Source organism: Panthera leo, chromosome A2 (assembly GCF_018350215.1).
Source record: "Panthera leo isolate Ple1 chromosome A2, P.leo_Ple1_pat1.1, whole genome shotgun sequence".
In the NCBI taxonomy this organism is placed as follows: domain Eukaryota; kingdom Metazoa; phylum Chordata; class Mammalia; order Carnivora; family Felidae; genus Panthera; species Panthera leo.
In genome coordinates this window covers 94747267-94770989 of record NC_056680.1, presented here as the reverse complement: position 1 = coordinate 94770989, position 23723 = coordinate 94747267, and the positions used below count along the sequence as shown (strand labels likewise).

General features: G+C 41.0%; 1 protein-coding gene and 1 long non-coding RNA gene across 5 annotated transcripts in view; one reads left to right on the top strand and one right to left on the bottom strand.

The window, feature by feature from the left end:
- Positions 1-23723, top strand: part of LOC122207581 (protein lifeguard 1-like) — a 31354-nt gene that overhangs the window by 4946 nt on the left and 2685 nt on the right. The window contains exons 4-10 of one of the 3 annotated variants that reach the window (XM_042917605.1): positions 9720-9798; positions 10506-10559; positions 11219-11309; positions 16565-16602; positions 16686-16773; positions 18554-18643; positions 21270-21317. In XM_042917605.1, coding sequence (XP_042773539.1) covers positions 9720-9798; positions 10506-10559; positions 11219-11309; positions 16565-16602; positions 16686-16773; positions 18554-18643; positions 21270-21317 — 488 coding nt within the window. The remainder of the gene's footprint in view (positions 1-9719; positions 9799-10505; positions 10560-11218; positions 11310-16564; positions 16603-16685; positions 16774-18553; positions 18644-21269; positions 21318-23723) is intronic. The other 2 variants (XM_042917615.1, XM_042917623.1) reach the window with 2 other exon arrangements.
- On the bottom strand, positions 16736-21921 carry LOC122207589. Of its 2 annotated transcripts, none has more exons than XR_006196933.1 (3): positions 21836-21921; positions 17900-18021; positions 16736-16927 (listed from the first exon to the last, which is right to left on the bottom strand). It is a non-coding gene; the product is annotated as an uncharacterized LOC122207589 (long non-coding RNA). The 2 variants fall into 2 exon arrangements; XR_006196934.1 differs by having other exon boundaries at positions 21825-21912.

Here is a 23723-nt window from a genome sequence, read left to right as displayed (position 1 = left end):
TTGCCTCTCCTGGAGGGCAGAGGCTGGGACCTTTCCCACTTAAAAAAATTATATGGTATATTGACAGCACTGTGGAAACAAAGGAAAAATATAGCAGGGTGATGGATTAAAAGTTATGGTAGGGGTGTCTGGGAGGCTCAGTAGGTTGAGCGTCCGATTTTGGTTCAGGCCATTATCTCATGGTTCGTGGGTCAAGCCCCGCTTAGGGCTCTGTGCTGACAGCTCAGAGTCTGAAGCCTGCTTCAGATTCTGTGTCTCACTCTCTGTCTGCCCCTTCCCTGCTCATGCTTTGTGTCTCTCACTCTCAAAAATAAATAAACATTAAAAAAAAAAAAAGTTATCGGGCTGGGGGGCTATAATTTTTTAAAGCAGCTTTATACAATTTATATATCATAAATTCACTCCTTTTAAGTGTACAATTCAATGATTTTTAGCATATTTACAGTTGTGCAACCACAAAAAGAAACCCATATCCATTAGCAGTCATTCACCCCTCATCCCATCCTCCCCCTGGCCTCTGACAAACCACTAACATACTTTCTGTCTCTATGAATTTTTGTATTCTGGATATTTCATATAAATGGGATCCTACAGTATGTGATCTTCTGTGATTGCCTTGTGCTTAGCATAATGTGTTCAGGGTTCACCCATGTTGTAGTACATGTCAGTACTTCCTTCTCTATGATCATATAGTAGTCTATGGCTTGGATAGAACACATTGTGGTTATTTTGTAGCAGGATTCTCACACAGAGAGTCCTGACCCTGAGGCTTTTCTTTCTAGGAAGCAACTTTATTCCTGCCAGCACCACTCAGTTGTGTTCTAACCCAAAGAAATGAGCCCTGAACGCCACGTGGAGTAGTTTTTTTAATGTATTTTTCACTTCTTTGTCTCCCATATATGGTAAAACACAAACATGCAGTCTGATTAAGTGGTCTCATGTTACAAGGTCCTGAGGGATGTTGTCAGGTAAGCGAAGAGCAAGGTTGCCTTGAGGATTTTATTTTTTTCTTTCCTTAGGGAGGGGACCCTACCACATTCCCCCCTTTGATGCTCAGACCCCTCTATTTAGGGTCAAAGAGCATCATCTTGGTTTAGAGGTTTATATAGGCTGTCCTTCCACATATCTAGTATATAGTCCACCTGGGGCCCACCACTTGATAGCTGTGTTGATGTTGTCCCAGGCCTCTCAGAGATGAGAGAAGTTAGACAAGGAGTGGGGATCTGGCTCAAGGTGATCTGGGTCCCCCACCATTGGGTTTTTCAGGCAGTTTGAGTTAGAAAATGAGCTAGGCATGTTAAGTTTTTAACAGAGATGACGATGAGCTTTTTTCACACTAAGCAAGACAGTTTTTTTTCAATAATTGACCTTTTGAGAAGCCAAACCCTGATAGTAGGACTGGGGTATTTTGTTTTACTATAAGTTTGTGGGGATCTAACTTTTTTAGTCTTTTATGGCCTTTGTTTCGCCATGTTGGTACCAACGAAGTATCCTATCCACAAAAGGAAGGTGAGTGTTAACAGAAACCTCTTATCACATTTTTAGCTGGCCGGAGCGGCCTCAGCCCATCCTATAGCAAAGAGTAGAGCAAGAATCATAATAGTGACAAGCAAGGTGTGACAGTGCATCACAGTAAGGAAACATATAGAAAATAAGGAAAGTCTTTTGTTTCACTGGACTGTTGATTCCTCAGGCTTTTGCCCTGGGTAGATTAGTCAGCTTGTGGAGTGACTAAAGCGGGGCTGCAGTCTCCTGGAGCCTCTGGAGTTGCAGACCGCTTCTTCCATATGGTGAGCTTGCACAGCATTGATAGATCAGGAATGCACTCCCAGTTTCGAGATTCCAGCTTCACTCTGCTGTAGTGAATCCAGGGACCCACTTCAGCGATCTGTACTGCAGTAGGGGTGAACAAAATGACAGTGAATGTGCCCCTCCAGAGGGGTTTTAGGGGTTGGACATTTCATTCCTTTATCCATGTTGCATCTCCTGGTTAAAAGGGGTGAGTGTCTGTGGTCAGATTCACATGTAATCGCTCCCTGACCCAGTGGTCTAAGGTGGTTAAGGTAAAGCCAAGGCCCACATCTGTTGTCTTAGGGTTAGATTGTCTGTCTCATTTAGATCCCCCTGCCTTATGCCCTTGATAATGGGGGGAGGGCACCTATACAGGATTTTATAAAGGGAGAACCCCATCTGCTTCTTTAGCCTCCCACTGCAGCCGCAGTCTGCCTCCCTGGATGGCCCTTATATTTCCCTCCCTAATGTAACCCTTTCCCTATTTATTTCTCCCCTCGAATAGGGCCTGTAACTGCTGTTAGGGAACAGGGGCGATAACTGTTCTGGCTTCTCCAAGCTGGTAAGGGATGGTGTAGGGGTATAGCAGTTAGAGTCTACCCATGGGTCCGTCAAGTGGCCCACAGTATGGTTTTACAGGAAGGCTGGCAGGCATGAGGTGGCATAAACATTAGCAGATACCAAGAGAAAAACACAAAGTAAAGATTATACTGACCAATAAGATGGCATCTTAATGTCTACAGTTTCCAAATCTGTCAAATAATCTAGGAGACACCCTGACTTTGTAAACAATATATGTCAGGGAATCTCTCATAACCCAAGTGATGGAGAAGCAGGAGCAGTAAGTAATCAATGGTGGCTCTATTTTGAAGACTTTGGCCCTAACTGAATTAAAAAAAATTTTTTTTAAGCATCTAATGCTTGTAAGGTGTTACTTAGAGTTTTGCTGAGTATACGCAGTTTGTTTTATTTTGAGTTGTAAAACTTTTTCAAGAGCCAGGAGTTCTACTAGAGAAAGAGTCAAGGCAGCCATTTACCATTATTAATTTGTAAATTTTCAAGTAAGCCATACCTGGGTATTATTTTATAAAGCAGAATTTTTATTACCTTTTTTCCCTTTTCTATCTTGTAGGGGAAAGCCTTTACCCAACTAGTAAAAGTATTAACCCCCACAAACAGATACTGGAATTTTTATTTATTTATTTATTTATTTTTTTATTACTTTGGCATCTGAGTGAGACCTTATTGTTAGTCTTTCCTGGATAGTCTCCAGTTCCTTGATTGTCTGGGAGAGCAAGTTTGTGGTTGAAAGGATTGTTTTTAAGACATACTTTACAGCCTGAAACTACATGCAGAATTCTCCTTGACCAGTTTTTTCGAGTAAACATCCTTTGGGCCATTTGATAAGTTTTGTCCCTCCCTAAAGGAAAGGCCTGGTGCTGTATTTTAATAATCTTTTGCTCTGTGAGCATGGTAACAGTAATTGCTCTGCTCTGTTTGTAACCATTCCAAGGACTGGAGACAGTGTCTAGAAGTCAGACCCCAGTTTATTTCGCGGGGGTGGGGGTGGGGTGGGGGGGTGGGGGGGTGCAGAGAGTAGGTGGGATTGAGTCTCCTTTAATAATTCATATAGGAGCCAACTATTTTCCCGAATCCTGTTATCTATAGCCTACAATATCCACTAATTTTCAAAAGCTCACATAATTGTTTATCTGTTTGTAGTTAGTAGCACCATAGTCTCTAATTTACTTATAATGTCTCTTTCTAGCTATGGAGTAAGGCTCTCTGGCATTATGAGGAAAGAATGAGAAGAAATTAGATTTCCCCATCTACATCCCAGGGGCTGAGAGAAAAATTTAGTTAGAAGTTTTCCAGAGGTCACGTTTGGGTAGTTGGCCTGGAGTGGAAAGGAGGACAGAAAAGGTAGCTCTGGTGTTAAGAAGGAAATCAACCAGTTTTTCCTTCTATATTTAGAGTTACCTGAGGCTCTGGGTTTCTGATAGACAGTTGGTTTAGGGGAGCCAGTGTGAAGAGCCCCAGGCCCTGGTTAGTCCCTTCCAGGGACATTGGTTATTTGAGCCCTCATAGATAGAAGTCCCGAGGGCATTCAGATCTCCCTCCAGTGATTGTTTCTATATAAGGGGCATGGATTATGGGGTTTTCATTTTGGTTGTCCCCTCTGAGGATGTTCTCATTTTAGTGCTCTGAATGGCCATATAAATGGCACTTGGTGCCAGGACCACAGGAAGTCCAGTCTGACATAGTACATAAGGCCACAACTAAGGCCTCAGACTTTTTTTTTTTTTTTTCTGGCCTCCTTTTCTGTTTTGTTTGTAATATACCCAATTGGCAGCTCATAAGAGCTCCTCCAAGGATCCCTTCAAGGCCAACAGCCAATTTTTGCATTTTCTCTGAATATCTAGGGCTGATTGAGTGACAAATTTATCCTTTAAAATCATCTCAGCCTTAGGGGTGTCAGGGGAGATAGCCATATATTTGATGAGAGCCTCCCTCAACCTCTCCAGGAAGGCCATTGGGCTCCCATTTTGTGTTTGTAAAATAGTGGCTAATTTAGCATAATTTAAAGGCTAGATTTCCTTAAAATTTTTTTTCTCAAAACATCTATCTCATTAAGAGTCTGATTTAACAAAAGCGTTGTATCCTTCCAGGTCAACTCAAAAAAATATGTAATATTCTGGAAAGGCTTTATATGCTTATCTGATCAGACAATTTACCTACATCTCCTATTATCTGTCTTAAACCTTGTAATGTAAAAGTTTTTTCTTCTGGCATTCTAGCTTCTTGTAAGGGAAACATGCCTGTTACATTACAGGGAGGGCCTGGATAAGGTGGGTAGCAGGGAGCAGAATTGTATTTTTATAGATAGATAGATAGATAGATAGATAGATAGATAAAGGACCTGAAGAGGAGGAGGTTGAGGTGGAAGACTTCCCTTCCTCCTTCTCTAGGTCTGTTTTGGGTACAGGTAAGGGGCCCTTAATTGTTTCCCCTCCTGATTGCTGGACTTTAGAAAGGGTTGTTATTAAATTAGGATCCACCTTACATTGCTTACATATATCATATATATATGTAAACATATATCTGTAAGCATATATATATATATATATATATATATACATACATAAGATTTTTTTCTTAAGGCCCAAAAACAATGAACATAAGGGAATTCTCCCCATTTCCTTTCACATTTGTAAAACATGTCCAATTGTAGGGTTGTATTGTCATTGATAGTCTCCTCTGGTGTCCAGGTTCCCTTTTCCGATTTGTATTGGGGCCAAGCCTTGGTGCAAAAGAAAATGAATCATAATGCATTCCAAAGGAGTAATGGCCTTGGTTGGGGAATTACCCATCTATAGGAAAAAGGAGGAAAGTTGTCCCTTATCTCAATTTCCTATAGCCGGCCAGGAGAAACCTCATCTCCCTGGCCCCTTGTTTTGGCTGGCTATTCGACTGGCAGCCAAAAGACTTGTCAGGCTTGTGAGGTGCTGGGAGTAGTCATTCTTACCCAGGCTTGACCTTACCTCTGAGAGCTGGCCTGGTCTTTCCAGTTTGTTTTGTTTTGTCTTGTCTTTTTGTTTGTTTGTTTGTTTTTACCCCTCTGTTTCCCACCTGTAGGACCTTGGGAGTGTGGACTGTGACTAAGCAAGACTTTCCTGGTTGCCATAGAATGTACTAATTTTATTTTGGCCCAACAGTAACTTACATATTGATCATTGGCCATTGAGGGAAGGGGTTAAAGAGCCAAAGTCAAGGTCTATTCCCCTGCCTTTTTCAACAACGCCCACATAAATATGTTTCAGTCATGTGGAAATCCATTTTTGGCATACAGTGGGCTACGTTTAGTAAAATGGCTCTCATGTATCTTAGTAAAAGCCCTTTGTATATTATCCATCCCTCATATGGCAGAGGCATCCATTCCTCTGCTATATAGGAACAACACAAATATGAAGGATTTGGAGGACTGCATTAAGGGTATTGTCATCATTTCCCCAGCCTTTGGATCAAAGGAGGAAGAATTTTAATCTCAACCCTGTGTACTTTTAAAATCCATTTATTTTAACCTTAGTCCATCCTGACCACACATAAAATTTCTTTTTAAATATTTTCCTTCACGAACATTCTACAATTTTTCCTTGCATTTAGATTTTGTCCCAAGCCATTTCTCTCCAAATAACCAGTCTCATTTAGGACAAAATTACTTTCTTTTACCTTCAACAAAAATATATTTCCATTTCTTATATCTTTGTTTCATATCTACTACTTTCTACATACAGAGTTGCTTTTCTTATTTTTATCAGTTTTAACTACATGTAGCAGAATTTTAACTCTTAGAAATCTTAGTCTTCAGTAAAAACTAAGTAGTAACCAGTTGTGAACTCTATGTTACATCAGAATTTTTTTAAATGGCAAACTTATGAATCCATTAAGCACAAAGCATGTTTTTCAACAGTTCCAAATATCCTTTATTTCTGCAACAAGTCAAAAGCACAAACCTACATCTAGTAATTAGTGGTTTAGCCTCTTATCTCATTAGATATCGAATGAATTCAATCTCAATTTAGCATGCATGCAAGCAAAACTTTAACATTTTAGGTCACCAAAGACTTTAAAAGCTATCTTAATTACCCATGAAAACTTAAGAGACCGACAAAATTAACCGTCACTTTAAGTCATCCTTTTGTTAACAAATTGGAACAGAGATAACATGAGCTTATTTGACCCTCAGCAAATCAAGGTAGAATAAAAGTTTTTTTAATGTTGATAAACATCATCTATCTCAAACCAACAAACTCAAATTAGCTTAAACACTGAATACATTTTACTTGAGTCCACATAAGACAATTTGTTCCCCTTGGTTAATTTTTACCTGCAACGTTGGTGGGGAAATCTGACATCGGTGGTCTTTGTTCCTGGACATCTAGGGTGGGAGGAGGGGCTGATGGTGCCCGAGGCATTGAGGAGCCAGTTGTGCCAGCCGCCCCTCAGGTGGTGCAGAAACAGGAGCGGGGAAGGGAAGGCAGAAGAGACAGGTGCCAGAGGAAGGCAGGGAAGAGAATTCCCAGTTTTAAATCTTGGCAGCTCAGACAGAGGAGCAGACTCCAGGTTTCTTTTGTTTTGTTTGCCACCAGTGGAATGAGACAGTCCATGTCAGTCCTGAGAAGACAGGGAATTTCCCCGAAACAAAAGGAGTTTTGGCAGCTGCTTGGGAATATTCCCTCAAGTCCCCGTTCTGAGGTAGAATAACCAGAGACAGTTGGCTCGAATTATAGTCGTTGACCAAGGAAATGAAGGAGACACAAGTCTCCATACACAGTCACGCGGCAACTCCAACCTGCTGCCCAGCACCAACACCTTAGTGTTGCAGCTTCGTCCCTTGTGGAACTACTAGTGCACCTCTGGGAGGTGATCAGGCTCCCCTTCTGCCTCTTACGGGCAGGTCTGCCAAAACGAACCTGGGTTCTTAGAAGGCTGATGGGCATCCCTGAGCCGGTTCCTGGGCCTCTTGGGTTCCATGAGCACATACAGGGGTTGTTGCCCCAGTGTGCCAGGAGGGCTGGTCTCCTGTGGATCAAGCGGCCTGCTGGCACCAGGTGAGGCTGTCTCTCCAGGCACCCTGAGGTTTGCAGCCCCAGTGGCAAAGGAGGTGGAAATGCACTGTCTGAATCCCGGACGAGCCCCCCAGTAATGTAGCAGGATTCTCGCACAGAGAGTCGTAACACCAAGGCTTTTCTTTCCCGGAAGCAACTTTATTCCTGCTGGCACTGCTCAGTTGGGTTCGTACCCAAAGAACTGAGCCCCAAACGCCACGTGGTGTAGTTTTCTATGTATTTTTTTACTTCGTCTCCCATATATGGTAACACACAAACATGTAGTCTGATTATGTGGTCTCATGTTAAAAGGTCCTGAGGGATGTTGTCACCTATGCATATAGTCAGGTTGCCTTGAGGCTTTTTTTTTTTCTTTCCTTAGGGAGGGGACCCTACCACAATTTATCCTGCAGTTGATAGACATTTGGGTTGTTTCTACTTTTTGGTTATTATGAATAATGCTGTGGTCAATATTCATATTTGAGTTTTTGTGTAGAGATACATCTTCATTTCTCTTGGGTAGATACCTAGGACTTGCTGAGCTATGTGGTAACTCTGTTTAACATTAAGAGGAACTGCCAAACTTTTCCAAAGTGACTGCATCATTTACATTCCAACCAGCAATGTATGAGGGTTCCTATTTCTCCTAAGTCCTTGTCATCATTTCTTATTGTCTATCTTTTTTAAAAAAAAAATATTTATTTTGAGAGAGAGAGAGAGAGAAATCACCAATGGGGGAGGGGCAAAGAGAGAGAGAATCCCAAGCAGGCTTCGTGCTAACAATGCAGAGCCCAACATGAGACTTGAACTCACAGACCAGACTGTGAGATCATGACCTGAGCCGAAATCAAGAGTTGGACACTCAACCAACTGAGCCACCCAGGCCCCCCTCCATCCATTTTAAACTAATAATTAGTTTTTGTGTATGTATGACCTAAGGAAGGATGCAATTCACCCTTTTGTATGTATTCTCCCCCTCTCTTTGCCCCTCCCTCCTTCCCTCCCTCCCTCCATTTCTCTCTCTCTCTCTCTCTCTCTCTCTCTCTGTCTGTCAAAAATAAAATAAGCATTAAAAAAAGCATTCCCTCCCAGTCTCTGAGACATAGTAGAGGTGAAATAAATGTTGATTACATGAATGTTTTAATGTAGGCAACACAGAACAAAATCGGGCACATATGTTCTGGTATTTTTATTAAGATAGCTCAGTCCCATTTCTTTGTTGTCACCCTTCCTGTGCATAGAAACCACACAGCAAAACGGCACAGTTGACAGTCCTTTAAGTCATCTTTAAGCAGCACTCTCTGGTTTTTTTTCTCCTTTTAAAATTGAGAGAAAGCTACAAAACAGTTCATTGTCATCCCCAGCACCATATTCAGAGCACTCCAGAAAAACTTGTGCAGTAGGAAGTTAGCAAAAGGAGATGCCGACATGTTCTGTATTGTGCTTGGGAGTGCGGCTGGGAACCCCTTGGTCTTGTCTAATTCCTTGTGTTACCTGATGTCTGCTCGAGTAGAAGGGAAGGGAGTTGCTGAAGGCAGGAAGGCTGGCAAGAAAAGTGGTGGGAAATCTGCAAACTTCAGGGCAGCCCAAGGCCATCTCCAAGGGCTAACCACCCTTGCTACCCGCAGCTTTGAGGCCTCTCAGTGCTCCATTCTGCATGCATGGGGGAGCTGGATCCCTAGTAATGGCCTGCAATATTCAGAGACTTTCAGGTCACTTGTGGTCCTAAGGAGGACAGGGTGTGAATCATAAGGAATTAAGTTCCTGGGTTTGTCTTTTAGGTTTTTGGGACTTCTGTGGATAAATCCTCAGATGGCCAATAAAACACCTCTAACCATCCAAATGGAATATTTCCCACAAGTTCTGTAGAGCTGTATTTTTGTGGTTATTCCATTTGCTGACTCTAAACTACTACTCCTTTTCCAATCCTCAAAAAAAAAAAAAAAAAAAAAATCAGAGGAAATATTCTTTTGTTAAGTATCAAAAATAGGTAATTACATTTCTATTAAAAATTTTTTTAATGTTTATTTTTGAGAGAGAGAGAGAAAGAGAGAGAGAGAGTGTGTGTGTGTGTGTGTGAGAGAGAGAGAGAGAGAGAGAGTAGGGGAAGGGCAGAGAGAGAGGGAGACACAGAATCTGAAGCAGGCTCCAGGCTCTGAGCTGTCACAGAGCCTGATTCAAGACTTGAACTCACAAACCGTGAGATCATGACCTGAGCCGAAGTGACCACTTAACCGACTGAGCCATGCAGACGCCCCTATATTTCTCTTTTTTACTTTTGAACATTGTATCATAAACATAATGTTTCTGTCTCTTCAGCTTTCATTATAAAAGTGTTCCTGATCCTGTCGGCTCAGTTGGTGGTCACTGGGGTGATTATCAGCGTGTTTATCTTCTGGTAAGTCTTTGTTACTGATGTAAATGAAATATTAAGTTGTTCACATTAATTCTTATCGAATCAACTCAATTTTGTTCATTAAAAATTATCTGTTTTTTCTTAATCATTCATAGGATATAATATCTCTATAGCTTTGTTGTTTCTGAGGCAACTCTTAGACCAAGGTGTTGGTAGATTTCCACAGTTTTACTTCAACTTCCTAAGCCAAGATCTTTTTGTCTTAGTCTTTTTGGGGCACTATTTCATTTTCTATTTTCCCTGGCTATTTCCACAGATGAAAGTGGATAAAGGAAAAAAGGTGGGATTATGGAGGCCTTGGAGACTTGGAATGTTGAAATTATTTCAGGGACTATGACCCATCACTGCTTAAACCTATCCTGTGAAAATCTCTATTTACAAAACAAATATATGAGAAATTGATTTTCTTTGCTTTGTACACTTAGCAGTATTTTTTAAAAATAAAAATGTCACCAGGACATTTGCATTCATACATATTTAACTTACAACTTATTATGACTATCTTTTTATAAATATATTTTAAGAAGCAAGGTATGGTTATATGTTTCACCATTTAACTCCTCATTTATCATTGCCAATGATTAAGGGTTTACCCCTTTCCCATGAGATTGTTTTACTTCTACTGAAATATTACATTAGTTAGAAAAATAATTTATCATTTAAAACTATATTAATTATTTTTTAACCAGGAAGGGTTTAAAAGCTTGGGTGCTCATGAATGCCTGGTTCACCTATGCAATCTTGTAAGTATTCTTGGATTTAATAAAATGTGGTTTTTTTTCTATTAGCTATTGACTGAGGTTCTTTATTAGAAATTAGGTGAAGGTATAACATTCTTGAAATGATAAAATCATAGAGATGGAAAACAAGCAACTTAGTGGTTCTAAGGAGCTAGGGTGTGTGTGTGTGTGTGTGTGTGTTGTGTACCATAAAGAGATGGCATGAAGGAGATCTTTGTTAAGGTTTTAATGATGGGATAGTTTCAAATCTTGATTGTGGTGGTTACACATGTCTACTCATAGATTTGTGTCCAAGTTCTATGACATAGCATTATATATACCTTGTACCAATGTCAAATCACTGGCTTTGGTATTATACTATATTTATGTAAGATGTAACCTTTGAGGGAAACTGAGTAAAGGATGCATGGGACCTCTGTCTCTTGGCAACTTTTTGTGAATCTATAATTATTTCAAAATAAAATTTTTTTAAATTCTATGGATGAAAATGAGAAAAGTTAGTTTTAAAAGCTAAAAAAAAGAAGTAAAGGTAATAATCTGCATGCAGTTTTGTTTATAATAGTGATTATCAGATAATGTATATTTCTGTCTCTATTCATCTACCTGTATCATTTGATAAAATCACTGGAAACAAATAACACATGGCTTTCAACTACCCTCAGGCCAGCATTTTTTGGTGTACTTATTGTATTTGCTTGTTGTGGGAATCTCCAGCGTCAGGTGCCTGTGAATTACATTCTCCTGGGAGTATTTGTAAGTAAACTTTGTTAGCATGTGTTGTCAGCTCACCTGTGAAATATATTTTTGACACATTACTAATTCTGCCTCTATCGTGGAAAATCTTCTTGTGGAATAATAGAGATAGAAATTATTTGTGAGATGTCCTCTGGGCTCAGTCCTGGCTGTAACAAAGTCATAAACTTGTTTATGAGATCGTATCCATGCCCTTTTACTAAAGCTAGAGAATCTGGGCACACTGAGCAAGTCCTTATTGCCAGCGACCTTGCCTCTGGGAGGCCACGTGGGGAACCTGCTCAGAATCCAGGCTCCATTTCAGGAACAGTTAACTTGACTGTTAATGGCCCTCTGCTGGGCACAACAAACACATTCTGTTATGGAGAGTGGATTCCACATTTAGTTCACAAACTCATGTGTTTGAAGTAGACTTTATTTTTGTAAGAGTTCTCTTATTTCTATTTCAAGTCTCACTGGGTGCAGAAACCCAGGTCAGCGCAGGTTCCCTTAGTTCCCCACCTTGCACCTCTGGCTTTTCCAGAGAGTTGGGGGTGAGGCTGGGGCTTCTGGTCCTGGGCTCTCCTCATTTCAGCACAGTCTGGTTCCTGTTTCACCAGCGCCTCCTGTGGGGCTTCCACTCACAAGGTCTCACCACATAGGTCCTTTCTTTGTGGATCAGTGCTGCTCTCTCTGGGCCACAGAAAATGTGTGGCTCCTTTTCTTGTAGCCAGTTCCTTTCTGTGCTGCCCACAAGGATTCCAGGAACTCAGCACCCTTCCATTGTGAAGATTTATGTACCAATTGATTTATTCCTCATCTGGTTCCATATGAGATTTGAGGTAGCTTATAAAAACACCCACAATATAAGAGGATAAGATAAACTGGTAGGGAAATCTGATGAAAGGAAAAATAAGGGTAGGAAAATAAAGTCAGTGGTTAGATTAGTGTACAAAATGCGTATGCTCCCTGAATAGCCAAAGCAATCTTGAGAAAGAAGAACAAAACTGGAGGTATCACCATTCCAGATTTCAAGATAATTCTAGATTTCAAGATACGCTACAAAGCTATAGGAATCAAAACAGTATGGTAGTGGCTCAAAACAGACACATAGATCAATGGAATAGAATAAATAAACCCACAATTATATGCTCAATTAATCTATAAAGGAGATGAAAATATACAATGGACAAAAGACAGTCTCTTCAACAAATGATGTTGGGAAAACTGGACAGCCATATGGAAGAAAGAATGACACTGGACTGCTTTCTTATACCATAAACAAAAATGAAATAAAAATGGATTAAATACCTAAGTGTAAGACCTGAAACTATAAAACTCTTAAAAGAAAACATAGGCAGTAAACTCTTGTAACATTGGCCTTAGCAATATTTTTTGGGATCAGTCTCCTCAGGCAAGGGAAACAAACAAACAAAAAAATTGGGACTACATCAGATTAAAAACTCTTGCACAGTGAAGGAAACCATCGTCAACAAAACAAAGAGGCAACCTACTGAATGGGAGAAGATATTTGCAAATGATTTATCTTAGAAGAAGCTAATATAGACCTATATCTTATCTGTATAGCTATATAGATAGATACTCATACAAATGAAATCTAAAAAAATCTACCAAAAAATCATACCAAAAAAATCTAATTAAAAATGCACAGAGAATCTGAATAGACATTTTTCCAGAGAAGACATATGGATGGCCAACAGATGAAGAGATGCTTAACGTCACTAGTTATGGAAATGCAATGAGATGTCACTTCACACGAGTCAGAATGGCTAGTATCAAAAAGACAAGAAATAAGTGGTGGCAAAAACGGAGCCCTCTTGGCCTGTTGATGGGAATATAAATTGGTACAGTCACTGTGGAAAACAGTATGGAGTTTCTCCAAAAATTTAAAATTAGAAATACCATATGATCCACTAATTCCACTTCTGGGTATCTTCCCAAAGAATGAAAACACTAATTGAAAAAGATATATGTACCCTATGTTTATTGCAGCATTCTTTACAATAGCCAAGATATGGGGGCCCCTGGGTGGCTCAGTCCGTTGAGTGTGTCTAACTCTTGATTTTGGCTCAGGTCATGAGCCCAGGGTTGTGGGATCAAGCGCCCCATTGGGCTCCGCGCTGAGTATGGAGTCTGCTTAAGATCCTCTCTGTCTCCCTCTGCTCCTCTTCCCACCTCAAGTGCGCTCTCTCACTCTCTCTCTAAAATAAGAACAACAACAAAACAATAGCCAAGATATAGAAGCAACCTAAGTGCTCACTGATAGATGAATGGATAAAGAAGATGTGGACATATGTACAATGGAATGTTATTCAGGCATAGAAAGAATTAAATCTTGCCATCTGTGATAACATGGATGGACCTTGAGGGTAAGTGCAAAGTGAAATAAGTTAGAGAAAGACGAATATCATACGATTTCACTTATATGTGGAACCCAAAACAAAACACAACAAAACAAATGAATAAGCAAACAAAACAGAACCAGATTCACAAATACAGAGAAAAAGCTAGTGGTTGTGAATGGGAATGGGGTGGATAGGCAAAATAGGTGAAGGATTTTAAGAGTTACCAACTTCCAGTTATAAATGAATCAGAGGGATGGAAAGTTCCAGGGGAATATACTCAATAATATTGTATGATGGCAGTTGATACTGCATTTATTGTGGTAAGCATTTTGCAACATATATAATTGTCAAATCACTGTGCTATATACCTGAAACTAACACAGTATTGTATGTCAACTGTACTTCAATGAAAAAATTTTAAAATGCATAATCCTGTGCACTTGAGTGTGATGAGGCTAGATTTGGGCCTGTGCCTTCAGGTGGTCAAAGAGAGTAAGGACACATGACCAGTGGTGACATTCTCAGCATGCAGATAGCTCAGTGTCTAGTGTGATTTATATGTTGGGAAGCATATCTTCCTCTGGAGACTAGCTCTCTGATGCCCACGTCTGGGCATCTGGGCATTCCTTGGCTGCCAGTGCATTGAAAGGCCTTTCTTACCTGGCGTGGATACCTTGCTCATCACTCGGGGGAGCAGATGGGGTTTCCTAGTTCCTGGACAGACTACACTCAGGAAGAAGTGCAGGTTAAAAGCCAGGCATAGAAAGATAACTATACTAGAGCCTAGTCCTAGAGCAGAGGTGATAGGATGGGGAGAGGAGGTACTTTTCTAAAAATACTTGAATTTTTTATTTAAAAAGTTTCCATGTTTTTAATGTTTATCACAAGAAGAGATCAAAGCTCTCATCTCTGAGGTTTTGTTGTTTATCCCGAAGCAGGGAACAGCTTAAGAGAAGAAATATACACGGGCAAAAAATTAGATGCATTTTGTAGACTTTATGTTTTGGCTAAGTATTAGGAAATATATGGAGAAACCATTTCAGAAAAGGAGTTGAGGGGAAAAAAGCACACATACCGAAGACAGCTTTTGTCCCATAGAATTTTGAGCCTGTGTTCTGTGCTCTTGAAGCCATCAGGCAGGTTTGACTTCTAAGGCCTCTTGTTCTCCTCTTTGGAAAACTGAAGGGTGGTTTCCAGCTTTAAATCATTCTCTCTCCCTCTACTTCTGAGCCCTATCTTCCTCCCACTATCCTCTCCCCACCCTCACCCCCCCCCCACACACACTTATGTGCTGCTAAAGATAGAAAAACATGAAGCATTTGAGCAAGTAGAAGAAGAAAATCTTAAGAGGAAGTTTGGAAGCAAGCACATTATTAAAATATCATGTGGGGGCACCTGGGTGGCTCAGTTGGTTGGGCATCGGACTCTGGATTTCAGCTCAGGTCATGATCTCACAGTTTGTGGGTTTGAGTCCTGTATCGGGTTCTGAGCTGACAGCACGGAACCTGCTTGGGATTTTCTCTCTCCCTCTTTCTCTGTTCCTCCCTCACTTTCTCTCTCTCTCTCAAATAAACTTAAAAAAAAAAAAAATCATGTGTAGGGGCACCTAGGGGGTGGCTCAGTCAGATAAGCTTCCAAATTTGGCTCAGGTCATGATCCATGAGTTCAGGCTCCATGTCAGGCTCGTACTTACAATTCAGTCTCTGTCTCTCTCTCCCCCTCCCCCCAGAGAGTCACACTCTATCTCTCTATCGAACATAAATAAACATTAAATTAAAAAAAACAATCATGTATACATGGAACAGATACACTGTTTTTAACCTGTGGTGGAAATAAGGAGAGCTTTGGTAGATTTAACAAAGAAGAGAATCAGGCAACTACTCACCGAGTCTGGGAAACACAAAGATGCAATCCAGGACTCTCAGGATTCCAGTTCTTCTCGTCTCTTATCCTATATGATGTTGGCCAGTTGGAGAAGTTCAAAGCCACTCTAGCAGTCCTTGCACCATGGTTAAAATGTGTCTTCATTTGTACTCCTGGAGACCAGAGCATTCTTTCCTGGCTCTTGCCATGGACCAGAGGGTTAGCCGAGTTTCTGGATTTGGCTCTGGTGGAGCTCCCTACCAGCTGGAGAATGTCCTCAGGCCCTTCAGCCACTGTTAACTGTTGCCTCACCCCACCTGCCCACCGTCCTGGAGCCTGACCATGAACCCAGCTACAACCTCATTGCCTTTTTTTGGTCTCTGGCTTGACCACCTGCTGACTCTCAGCACCTGCCCCTCTCCCACATGGCCCCAGCAGACCATGGAAACCCTCTGGCCTGATGCAACCTCAATGCAGCCCTCTTCCCAGCCCTGGATGGGCACCTACAGGTGCAGCCCCACCCTCTGTAGAGATCTGTCCTGGAGCCCCATCCCCAGTCCTGAAAAGGTCTCAATCCTCCTCCCTCATCTGAGGTTTGAAGTTTTCAACTTTCACCCAAGCCCTGTAGGAAAGGTCAGCACTTGAAACTGTTGATGAAGAATTAGTAGAAACAGAATGTCCTGCTTTGATAAATTGTTAAGGTGTGTCTGTGTGGGTGGGCCCATTTGATCTGGTCTTACAGATAAACCTTTTATTATGGTTTCCATATTCCTAACTAACACATATTTAATGCAATCAATATGCTGAAAGTTACTCCTGCATTCTAAGGAATTTTTACTAATAGAAGAATCTTGTCAGGCTCGGGGGAATGTTAGGTAAATGTTTAGTTCTACTATTTTTGTCCCATAATTAACCTTCCCGTAGCTCTGGGCACCGGGGTTGTGCATATTCCCACTCCCTAGACCCCGCCAACACACACACTCTTTAAATCATCTCTGGATTCTGGGCCTATGGGACCAGGGTTCTGATTGTGAATTTTGTCTTTAGACAGTTCTTCAAGGTCTGCTGCTGGGAGCTGTTTCAGTGTAAGTCTTTGATACATATTTCCTTTCTCATGTGTGCTTTTCTTTGTATGTATGTGAACAATAATCACAGTCTCTGGTTTTAGTTTCTGTAATGCAGAGGAAGTGCTGTGGGCAACAGCAGCGACTGCTCTGGTGACGTTATCGCTCACTTTATTTGCTCTTCAAACAAAAGTATGTATCACCGAAAAAGATTTCTGTCACAAGGGAGTGTGTAGATGTGTTCCTTTGGCCCTTCCTGACCCATTCTTATCTCTCCTCCTTCCTGCTCACTGCTGTCCTGTGGGCCCACCTCCGTAGCTTCTTCGCCTTCTGGCTTCTGACTTTCCTAGTAACCACGTTAAAAAAACAAAACAAAACAAAACAAAAAGAAACAGGTGAATTTAATTTTAATCATATATTTTATTTAACCCAGTGTATGCAAGGTATTAACATTTCAGTAAACAATATAACGCAAATATTGAGACATTTTACATTCTTTTTTGAGCTAAAATTCAAATTCAGTGTGTATTTTATTATACTTACAGCATACTTTACTTCAGACTAGCCACACTTTGAATGCTTACCTAGCCACAAGTATGGAATGCATAGCTCTAGACAAGTATTTAAAAACAATTTTTTGTAAAATGTTTATTTCTGAGAGAGAGAAAGCAGGGGAGTGGCAGAGTAAGAGGAAGACACAGAATCTGAATCAGGCTCCAGGCTCCAAGCTGTCAGCACAGAGCCCAACGCGGGGCTCGAACCCACAAACTGTGAGATCATGACCTGAGCCGAAGTCAGATGCTTAACCGACTGAGCCACCCAGGTGGCCCTCTAGACATACATGTTTTATTTTTTTTATTTTTATTTTTTTTTAATTTTTTTTTTTAATGTTTATTTATTTTTGAGACAGAGAGCATGAACGGGGGAGGATCAGAGAGAGGGAGACACAGAATCCGAAATAGGCTCCAGGCTCTGAGCTGTCAGCACAGAGCCCGACGCGGGGCTTGAACTCACGGACTGCGAGATCATGACCTGAGCCGAAGTCGGCCGCTCAACCGACTGAGCCACCCAGGCGCCCCTAGACATACATGTTTTAAACAGCCATCAGAATCCTCTGGAGGGTTTGTTAAAACACAGATTCTGGACACCCTGGAGTTGCTACTTCAGAAAGTCTGGGACACAGCCCAATAATTTGCATTTCCCAGATAGTGCTGGTTTGAGAACCACATGTGGAAACCTAGTGCTTCTAATTATTCTCTTGGTGTGCAAGAAGTAAGGAGTGAGGGGGGACATACAGGAGTTAGGAAAAAGCTCTTACAAGAAAGTATCCTGGATTCAAGGGTCTTCTTTTGCTGTATAATATCATTCTGTTCAGGTCAGAAGATGAATATTCCCCTTTGTTTAAAAAAATTCCTCAGCTTCCCCAGGCTGTTTTCATCCCTGATTTATGAAGGCAAAACCAAAAAGCATATTAATAAATTTCAAAATTACAAAAGAATCAGCAATAATTTTTGAAAGCTTAGTGTATATATTTTTATTAAAATATATGCATACAAACATGGAAAGGCACCCAGTTCATTGCTGTATTTTATGCACATGCTTTCAGAAATATGACCATACTGTACATACAAATTTACATTCTATTTAATGTACATTTTTTATTAGGGGAAATGTCCTATAATACAAAAATAGAATAGTATAATGAGCCCTCATGTATCCACGGCTCTTGTTATTTCATCCATACTCCTACCTTCTTCTCCCTCATGAAGCAAATTCCAGTCAACACCACACTTTTTAATGTAGCGTTTTTCAGTGATAGGGGCAAATGGATGTCTGTGGTTCTCAGAATTGTCCAGGGTAGATTATTAGCAAATGGGCCAATTTCTAACTATAGGACATAAGATGCATCTCTAAACCTCCTGAAATTCCTTCCAGATGATAAGTGAGCTGTTTTTGTGTTATATTTCCTCAGTGGGATTTCACCATGCTAAATGGGATGCTGTTCATTTTTCTCTTCGTACTGTTAATCTATGGAATTTTCTTCCTCTTCATACGCTCATATGTAAGTGGGATCTCGTTTGGGAACCTCAGAGAATTGTTGGAGGGCAAAGTGCTGGTTGTGTTGGCCTAGATCTTCTGTGAAGCAGACACTCGGTTGGGTGAACTGGGTGAGGACTTGAACGGGAGAAGTGTCTGTGAGAGAAAAGGGGCTGGGGAGCCTCTGAGGGCTGGAAGACGTGCCCCACCACAGTAGCACATCTGACACCAGGTGAAGGGGAGGGAAGGTGGGCAGTGGGAACATTCTAGACATGAAGTCGAGGAAGGTTCAGCAAGGCTGTAGGGGGAGTGTGTGTGGGGGGTTCCTTGAGCTAAAGTTGACTGTAGTCAACTTTACAACTTTATTGTAGGAATAATACAAATATTTATTGTATTGTATTGTGTAGTCCTGTGTCTCCCAGGAAGTACTCTGCTGCTCCCCAGTGACTGACAAGTGACAGGCGTGGCCCAGAAACTCACTGCAGTGGGCTGCACAGCACAGCAGCTGGGCACCTCCCAGTAGCTGGAGGTCTGTGAGGCCTGTCCTTGCGGCCGCCCAGCGTGGTGTGGTTGGGGTCCTGTTGGAAGCGTGGGGCATGAAAACGGAGCTCCTTCTCTAGACTATAGCTGTCTTTCCCTGCGAGGGTCTTGGGGTGAACCTACCCACAGGGCTGGTCAGACTTCTCCTATACCTGGGTGCTGCTTGTTTGAAGTAATGAAAGTGGAGTGATGGGCTTTTCAGACTTTCCCGATGGCAGCGTAGAGTAATTCCAGCTTGCTTGCTTGCTTTCCTTCCTTCCTTTCTTCCTTATATATATTCATTGACTTCTTACCAGATATCAGATATAAGCCTGTGGTTTTCTCGTAGGCATTACATTTAATTCTCATGACCTTTATGAAAAGTACATGTGTCATCTATTGTTTAGCTAAAAACACATGCTCAGAGAAATTAAATAATTCACCCAGGTCTACACAAGGAGTAAGTGGTAGGGGTGGGATGAAAGCCAGATCTGTGGGACGTCATGCTCTTCCCAGCGTACAATCTGTGGATGGAGGCTAGAGGGGGTGTGGGCCCAGCTTGTCATTGGCCCCTGTGGGGAGACCCTATGGGCAGCCAGCTCCACTGAGGATTGGCCTGGAGCCTGTGACCTTTTGACTAAAGCCCTAAGGCCAACTTGGCCCAACTGCTGAATCCAAGAGTTTCTTTGACAACAAGTAGACTTGTTAAGTGATCTTCAGACAGATAACTAAGAGTTAAGCCTGAATTGGTTTAGCTTTATGAATGACTATATAGACTTATAGTTAGGGAGATTTTATTTTATTTTATTTTTATTTATTTTTGTAGCATCTATTTTTTAGAGGTAAACTCGAAGATATAACAAAGATGTGCCTTAAAAGGCCACACAGCTCTCCATTTATTATTATGGCTGGTAGCCATAATAATACAAATTGGTAGGAATAATATTGGTAGGAATAATACAAATATTTATTAGGTTGGTTCCATAGGTCTTTACAATACCATTTAGGTGCAGTTAAGAAACAGTGTTTCCTACTAGATAGACGAAACTTTGTTCCCCCTGTAAACTTCCTTTCACAAATATTTACAATATATAATCTTACACACATGTTAAAATGGAAGGGAAGACTTTTGACAGAGCCTTGTTGTAAGTATACAGGCTTGTTTGACTTTGGCAATTTTGAATTCTTCAGACTCCAGTAATCAGGTATTTTCTTACTATTAGCTCATTCCAGAAATACTGTCCCTCCCACACTATGTCACTGACTCCTGGTTTATGTCATTGGCCAAGGATCTTCCCTGGTTAGTAGAATGCTCTATTTGTCTAGGATGAGCTTTCTTGTCCTGAAGAGTGAATGACATTGTTTTTCTCAGATGTTCTATACCACTTCTTTATCCTCTCCTTCTATAGAGCCAACCCCTTTGGCATTCACATCAGTCCCATATTCTGATCAGGGCTGTTTTGGTTGCAAGGAACAGACACTACCCAGACTAACTCGAGGCAAAGACCCAGGGAAGCTCATTGAACTCCTAGGTGGGAAGAAGCGGCAGGATTCACAGAAATGGAAATCCCACATTCCTCTCTTGGGCTGAGTTGATCAGCCTTTTCTGTATAGTAATAGCCCCAACAGTAGCTGATGATGCAACAGCCTCTGGGAATTGATTTCTGACTGGCCTGGTGCATCTGTTTGATCTTACTTTCTGGTCAGTCAAGAGAGTCACTGCTGTTGGAGTAGACATCTTCCACCTCTTGTCAGTTAGCCCTAGCTAGGGTATATGAGGGTCACTATTTTCGCAGAGCCACCCATTCCAAGAGTGAGTATAGGGGCAGACGCCCTAGAAGGGCTATGCAATGGTGCATAAAGTGAACCATATCTAGTATGTTCTACTTGTCCTACCATGCGTGAGATGTTTAGCACTTATCTAGCAAAACTGATTCGACAAGGGTAGCTTTCATGTATTTGCTGAATAGAATTGAGTAGATGCTGTTGACCACTATGTTCAAAAAGATGAAATTCCCTACAGATGTGACTTTCCTTAATACTGGGTCCTAATCTGACAGCAGTAAACTAAGTGAGCCCTTTCGTTATTCCAAACCTTTTTCTTAACATACAATTGTTTCTTCTCTTTGCAGTGGTTGCACCTATTGTATGCTGGTCTTGGAACTGTACTCTTCTCACTTGTGAGTCTAATTTCTCCCTCTCTTTGACAAAGAATATGGTCTGTGCATTGACAAGTGCTAGGCCCAGAGTCAAGTGGAGTCAGTATTTCATTTTCCCCTCCTATGCCTCCCCCTCTTCCTTTCCCTCCTCCTTCTTCTTTTTCTTTTTTTAAAAAATTTGTTAAATGTTTATTTATTTTTGCCAGAGAGAGAGAGAGAGACAGAGCATGAGTGTGGGAGGGGCAGAGAGAGGGAGACACAGAATCCAAAGCAGGCTCCAGGCTCCGGGCTCCAAGGTCTCAGCACAGAGCCTGATGCAGGGGTCAAACTCATGGACTGCAAGATCATGACCTGAGCCAAAGTCAGACACTCAACCGAGCCACCCAGGCGCCCCTATTTTTCTTTATAAAGACAATTTTTAGAGCACTTTTAAGTTCACAGCAAAAGGGAGAGGAAGGCACAGACATTTCCCACATATCCCTTGCCCCCACACACGCATGGCCTCCCCCCCCGATCAACATCACTCACTAGGGTGGTACCTTTGTTACATTGCCGAACGTACATTGACTCATTATAATCACCTAAAGTTCACATTAGACTTTACTCTTGGTGTTGTACAGTCAGTCTATGGGTCTAGATAAATATATATTGACAGGTTCCATCATTATATCATACAGAGTGTTTAAAAGCCCTAAAAGCCCTTTGTGTTCCACCTTTTGATTCCTCCCCTACCTCCAACTCCTGGCAACCACCAATCTTTTTCCTGTTGCCAAATTTTACCTTTTCCAGAATGTCATATAGTTGCACACCATATATAGCCTTTTCAGAATGGTTTATTTCACTTAGTGATGTGCACTTAAGGTTCTTCTGGGTCTTTTCATGACCTGATAGTTCATTTCTTTTTAGTGCTGAATAACATTCCATTGTCTAGATGTGCCACAGTTTATGTATCCATCCACCTATTGAAGGACATCTTGTTTGCTCCCAAGTTTTGGCAATTATGAATAAAGCTGCTGTAAACATCCCTGTGCAGGTTTTTCTGTGGAGTTTTCAACTCCACTGGGTAGATAGTAAGGAGTGTGATTACTGGATCAGATGGTAAAAAGTATGTTTAGTTTTTAAGAAACTGCCAAACTGTCTTCAAAAGTAGTTGTACCGTTTTGCATTCCCACAAGCAGTGAATAAGAATTTGTTGCTTAACATCCTCAGCAGCATTTGATGTTGTAAGTGTTCCCGAATTTGGCCATTCTAATAGTGGTATCTTATTGTTGTTTCAATTTCCATTTCCCTTATGACATATGATGAGGAGTATCTATTAATGTATTTATTTGCCATCCATGTATCTTCTTTGGTGAGGTATCGTCTATGTTTTTCAGCCCAGAGAACAAGTAATGATCTTTTTAAATCAGATTGTTTGCTTATTGTTGAGTTTTGTGTGTGTGTGTGTGTGTGTGTGTGTGTGTGTGTGTGTGTGTGTGTGTGTATTTGGGGCAACAGTCCTTTATCAGATGTTTCTTTTGCAAATATTTTCTCCCATCTATGGCTTGTTTTCTCATTCTCTTGACATTGTCTTTCACAGAGCAGAAGTTTTTAATTTTAATGAACTTCAGCTTATGCATTATTTCTTTCATGGATTATACCTTTGGGGTCATATCTAAAAAGTCACCACCATACCTTAGGTAAAAGATCCTCTGTTATCTTCTAAGAGCTTTATAGTTTTGTGTTTTACACTTAGGTCAATGACAAAACAAATTTTTGTGAAGGATGTTAGGTCTTTGTCTAAGTTTTTTGTTTTTTTGTTTTTTGTTTTTTGTTTTTTTTGCATATGGATGCCCAGTTTTTCCAGCACCATTTGTTGAAGAGATTATCTTTGCTCCATTGTATTTATTGCCTTTGCTCCTTTGTCAAAGATCACTTGACTATATTTACATGAATCTATTTCTGGGCTCTCTAGTCTGTTCTATTGATCTATTTGTTTCTTCTTTCATCAATACCATACTGTCTTACTCCATAGTAAGTCTTGAAGTCAGACAGAATCAGTCCTCCAATGTTGTTTTTTTTCCTTTAATGTTGTGTTGGCCATTCACACCTAACCCCCCCCCCCCCAACCTTTCTTTTTAGTGTAATCATACTATATAGAAGGTTCTACCTTTGCTTTTTCACTCAAAAATAATGGTATTCACATATTAGCAGTCATGGATTGAGCTTATTCTTTTTTTTTTTAAGTTTATTTATTTATTTTTTTGAGAGAGAGAGAGAGATTGCAGGAGGGGCAGAGAGAGAGAGGGAAAGAGAGAATCCCAAGCAGGCTCCATGCTGTCAGCACAGAGCCTGATGTGGGGCTCAAACTCACAAACCATGAGATCATAACCTGACTAAAACCAAGAGTTGGACACTTAGCTGACTGAGCCACCCAGGCACCCCAAG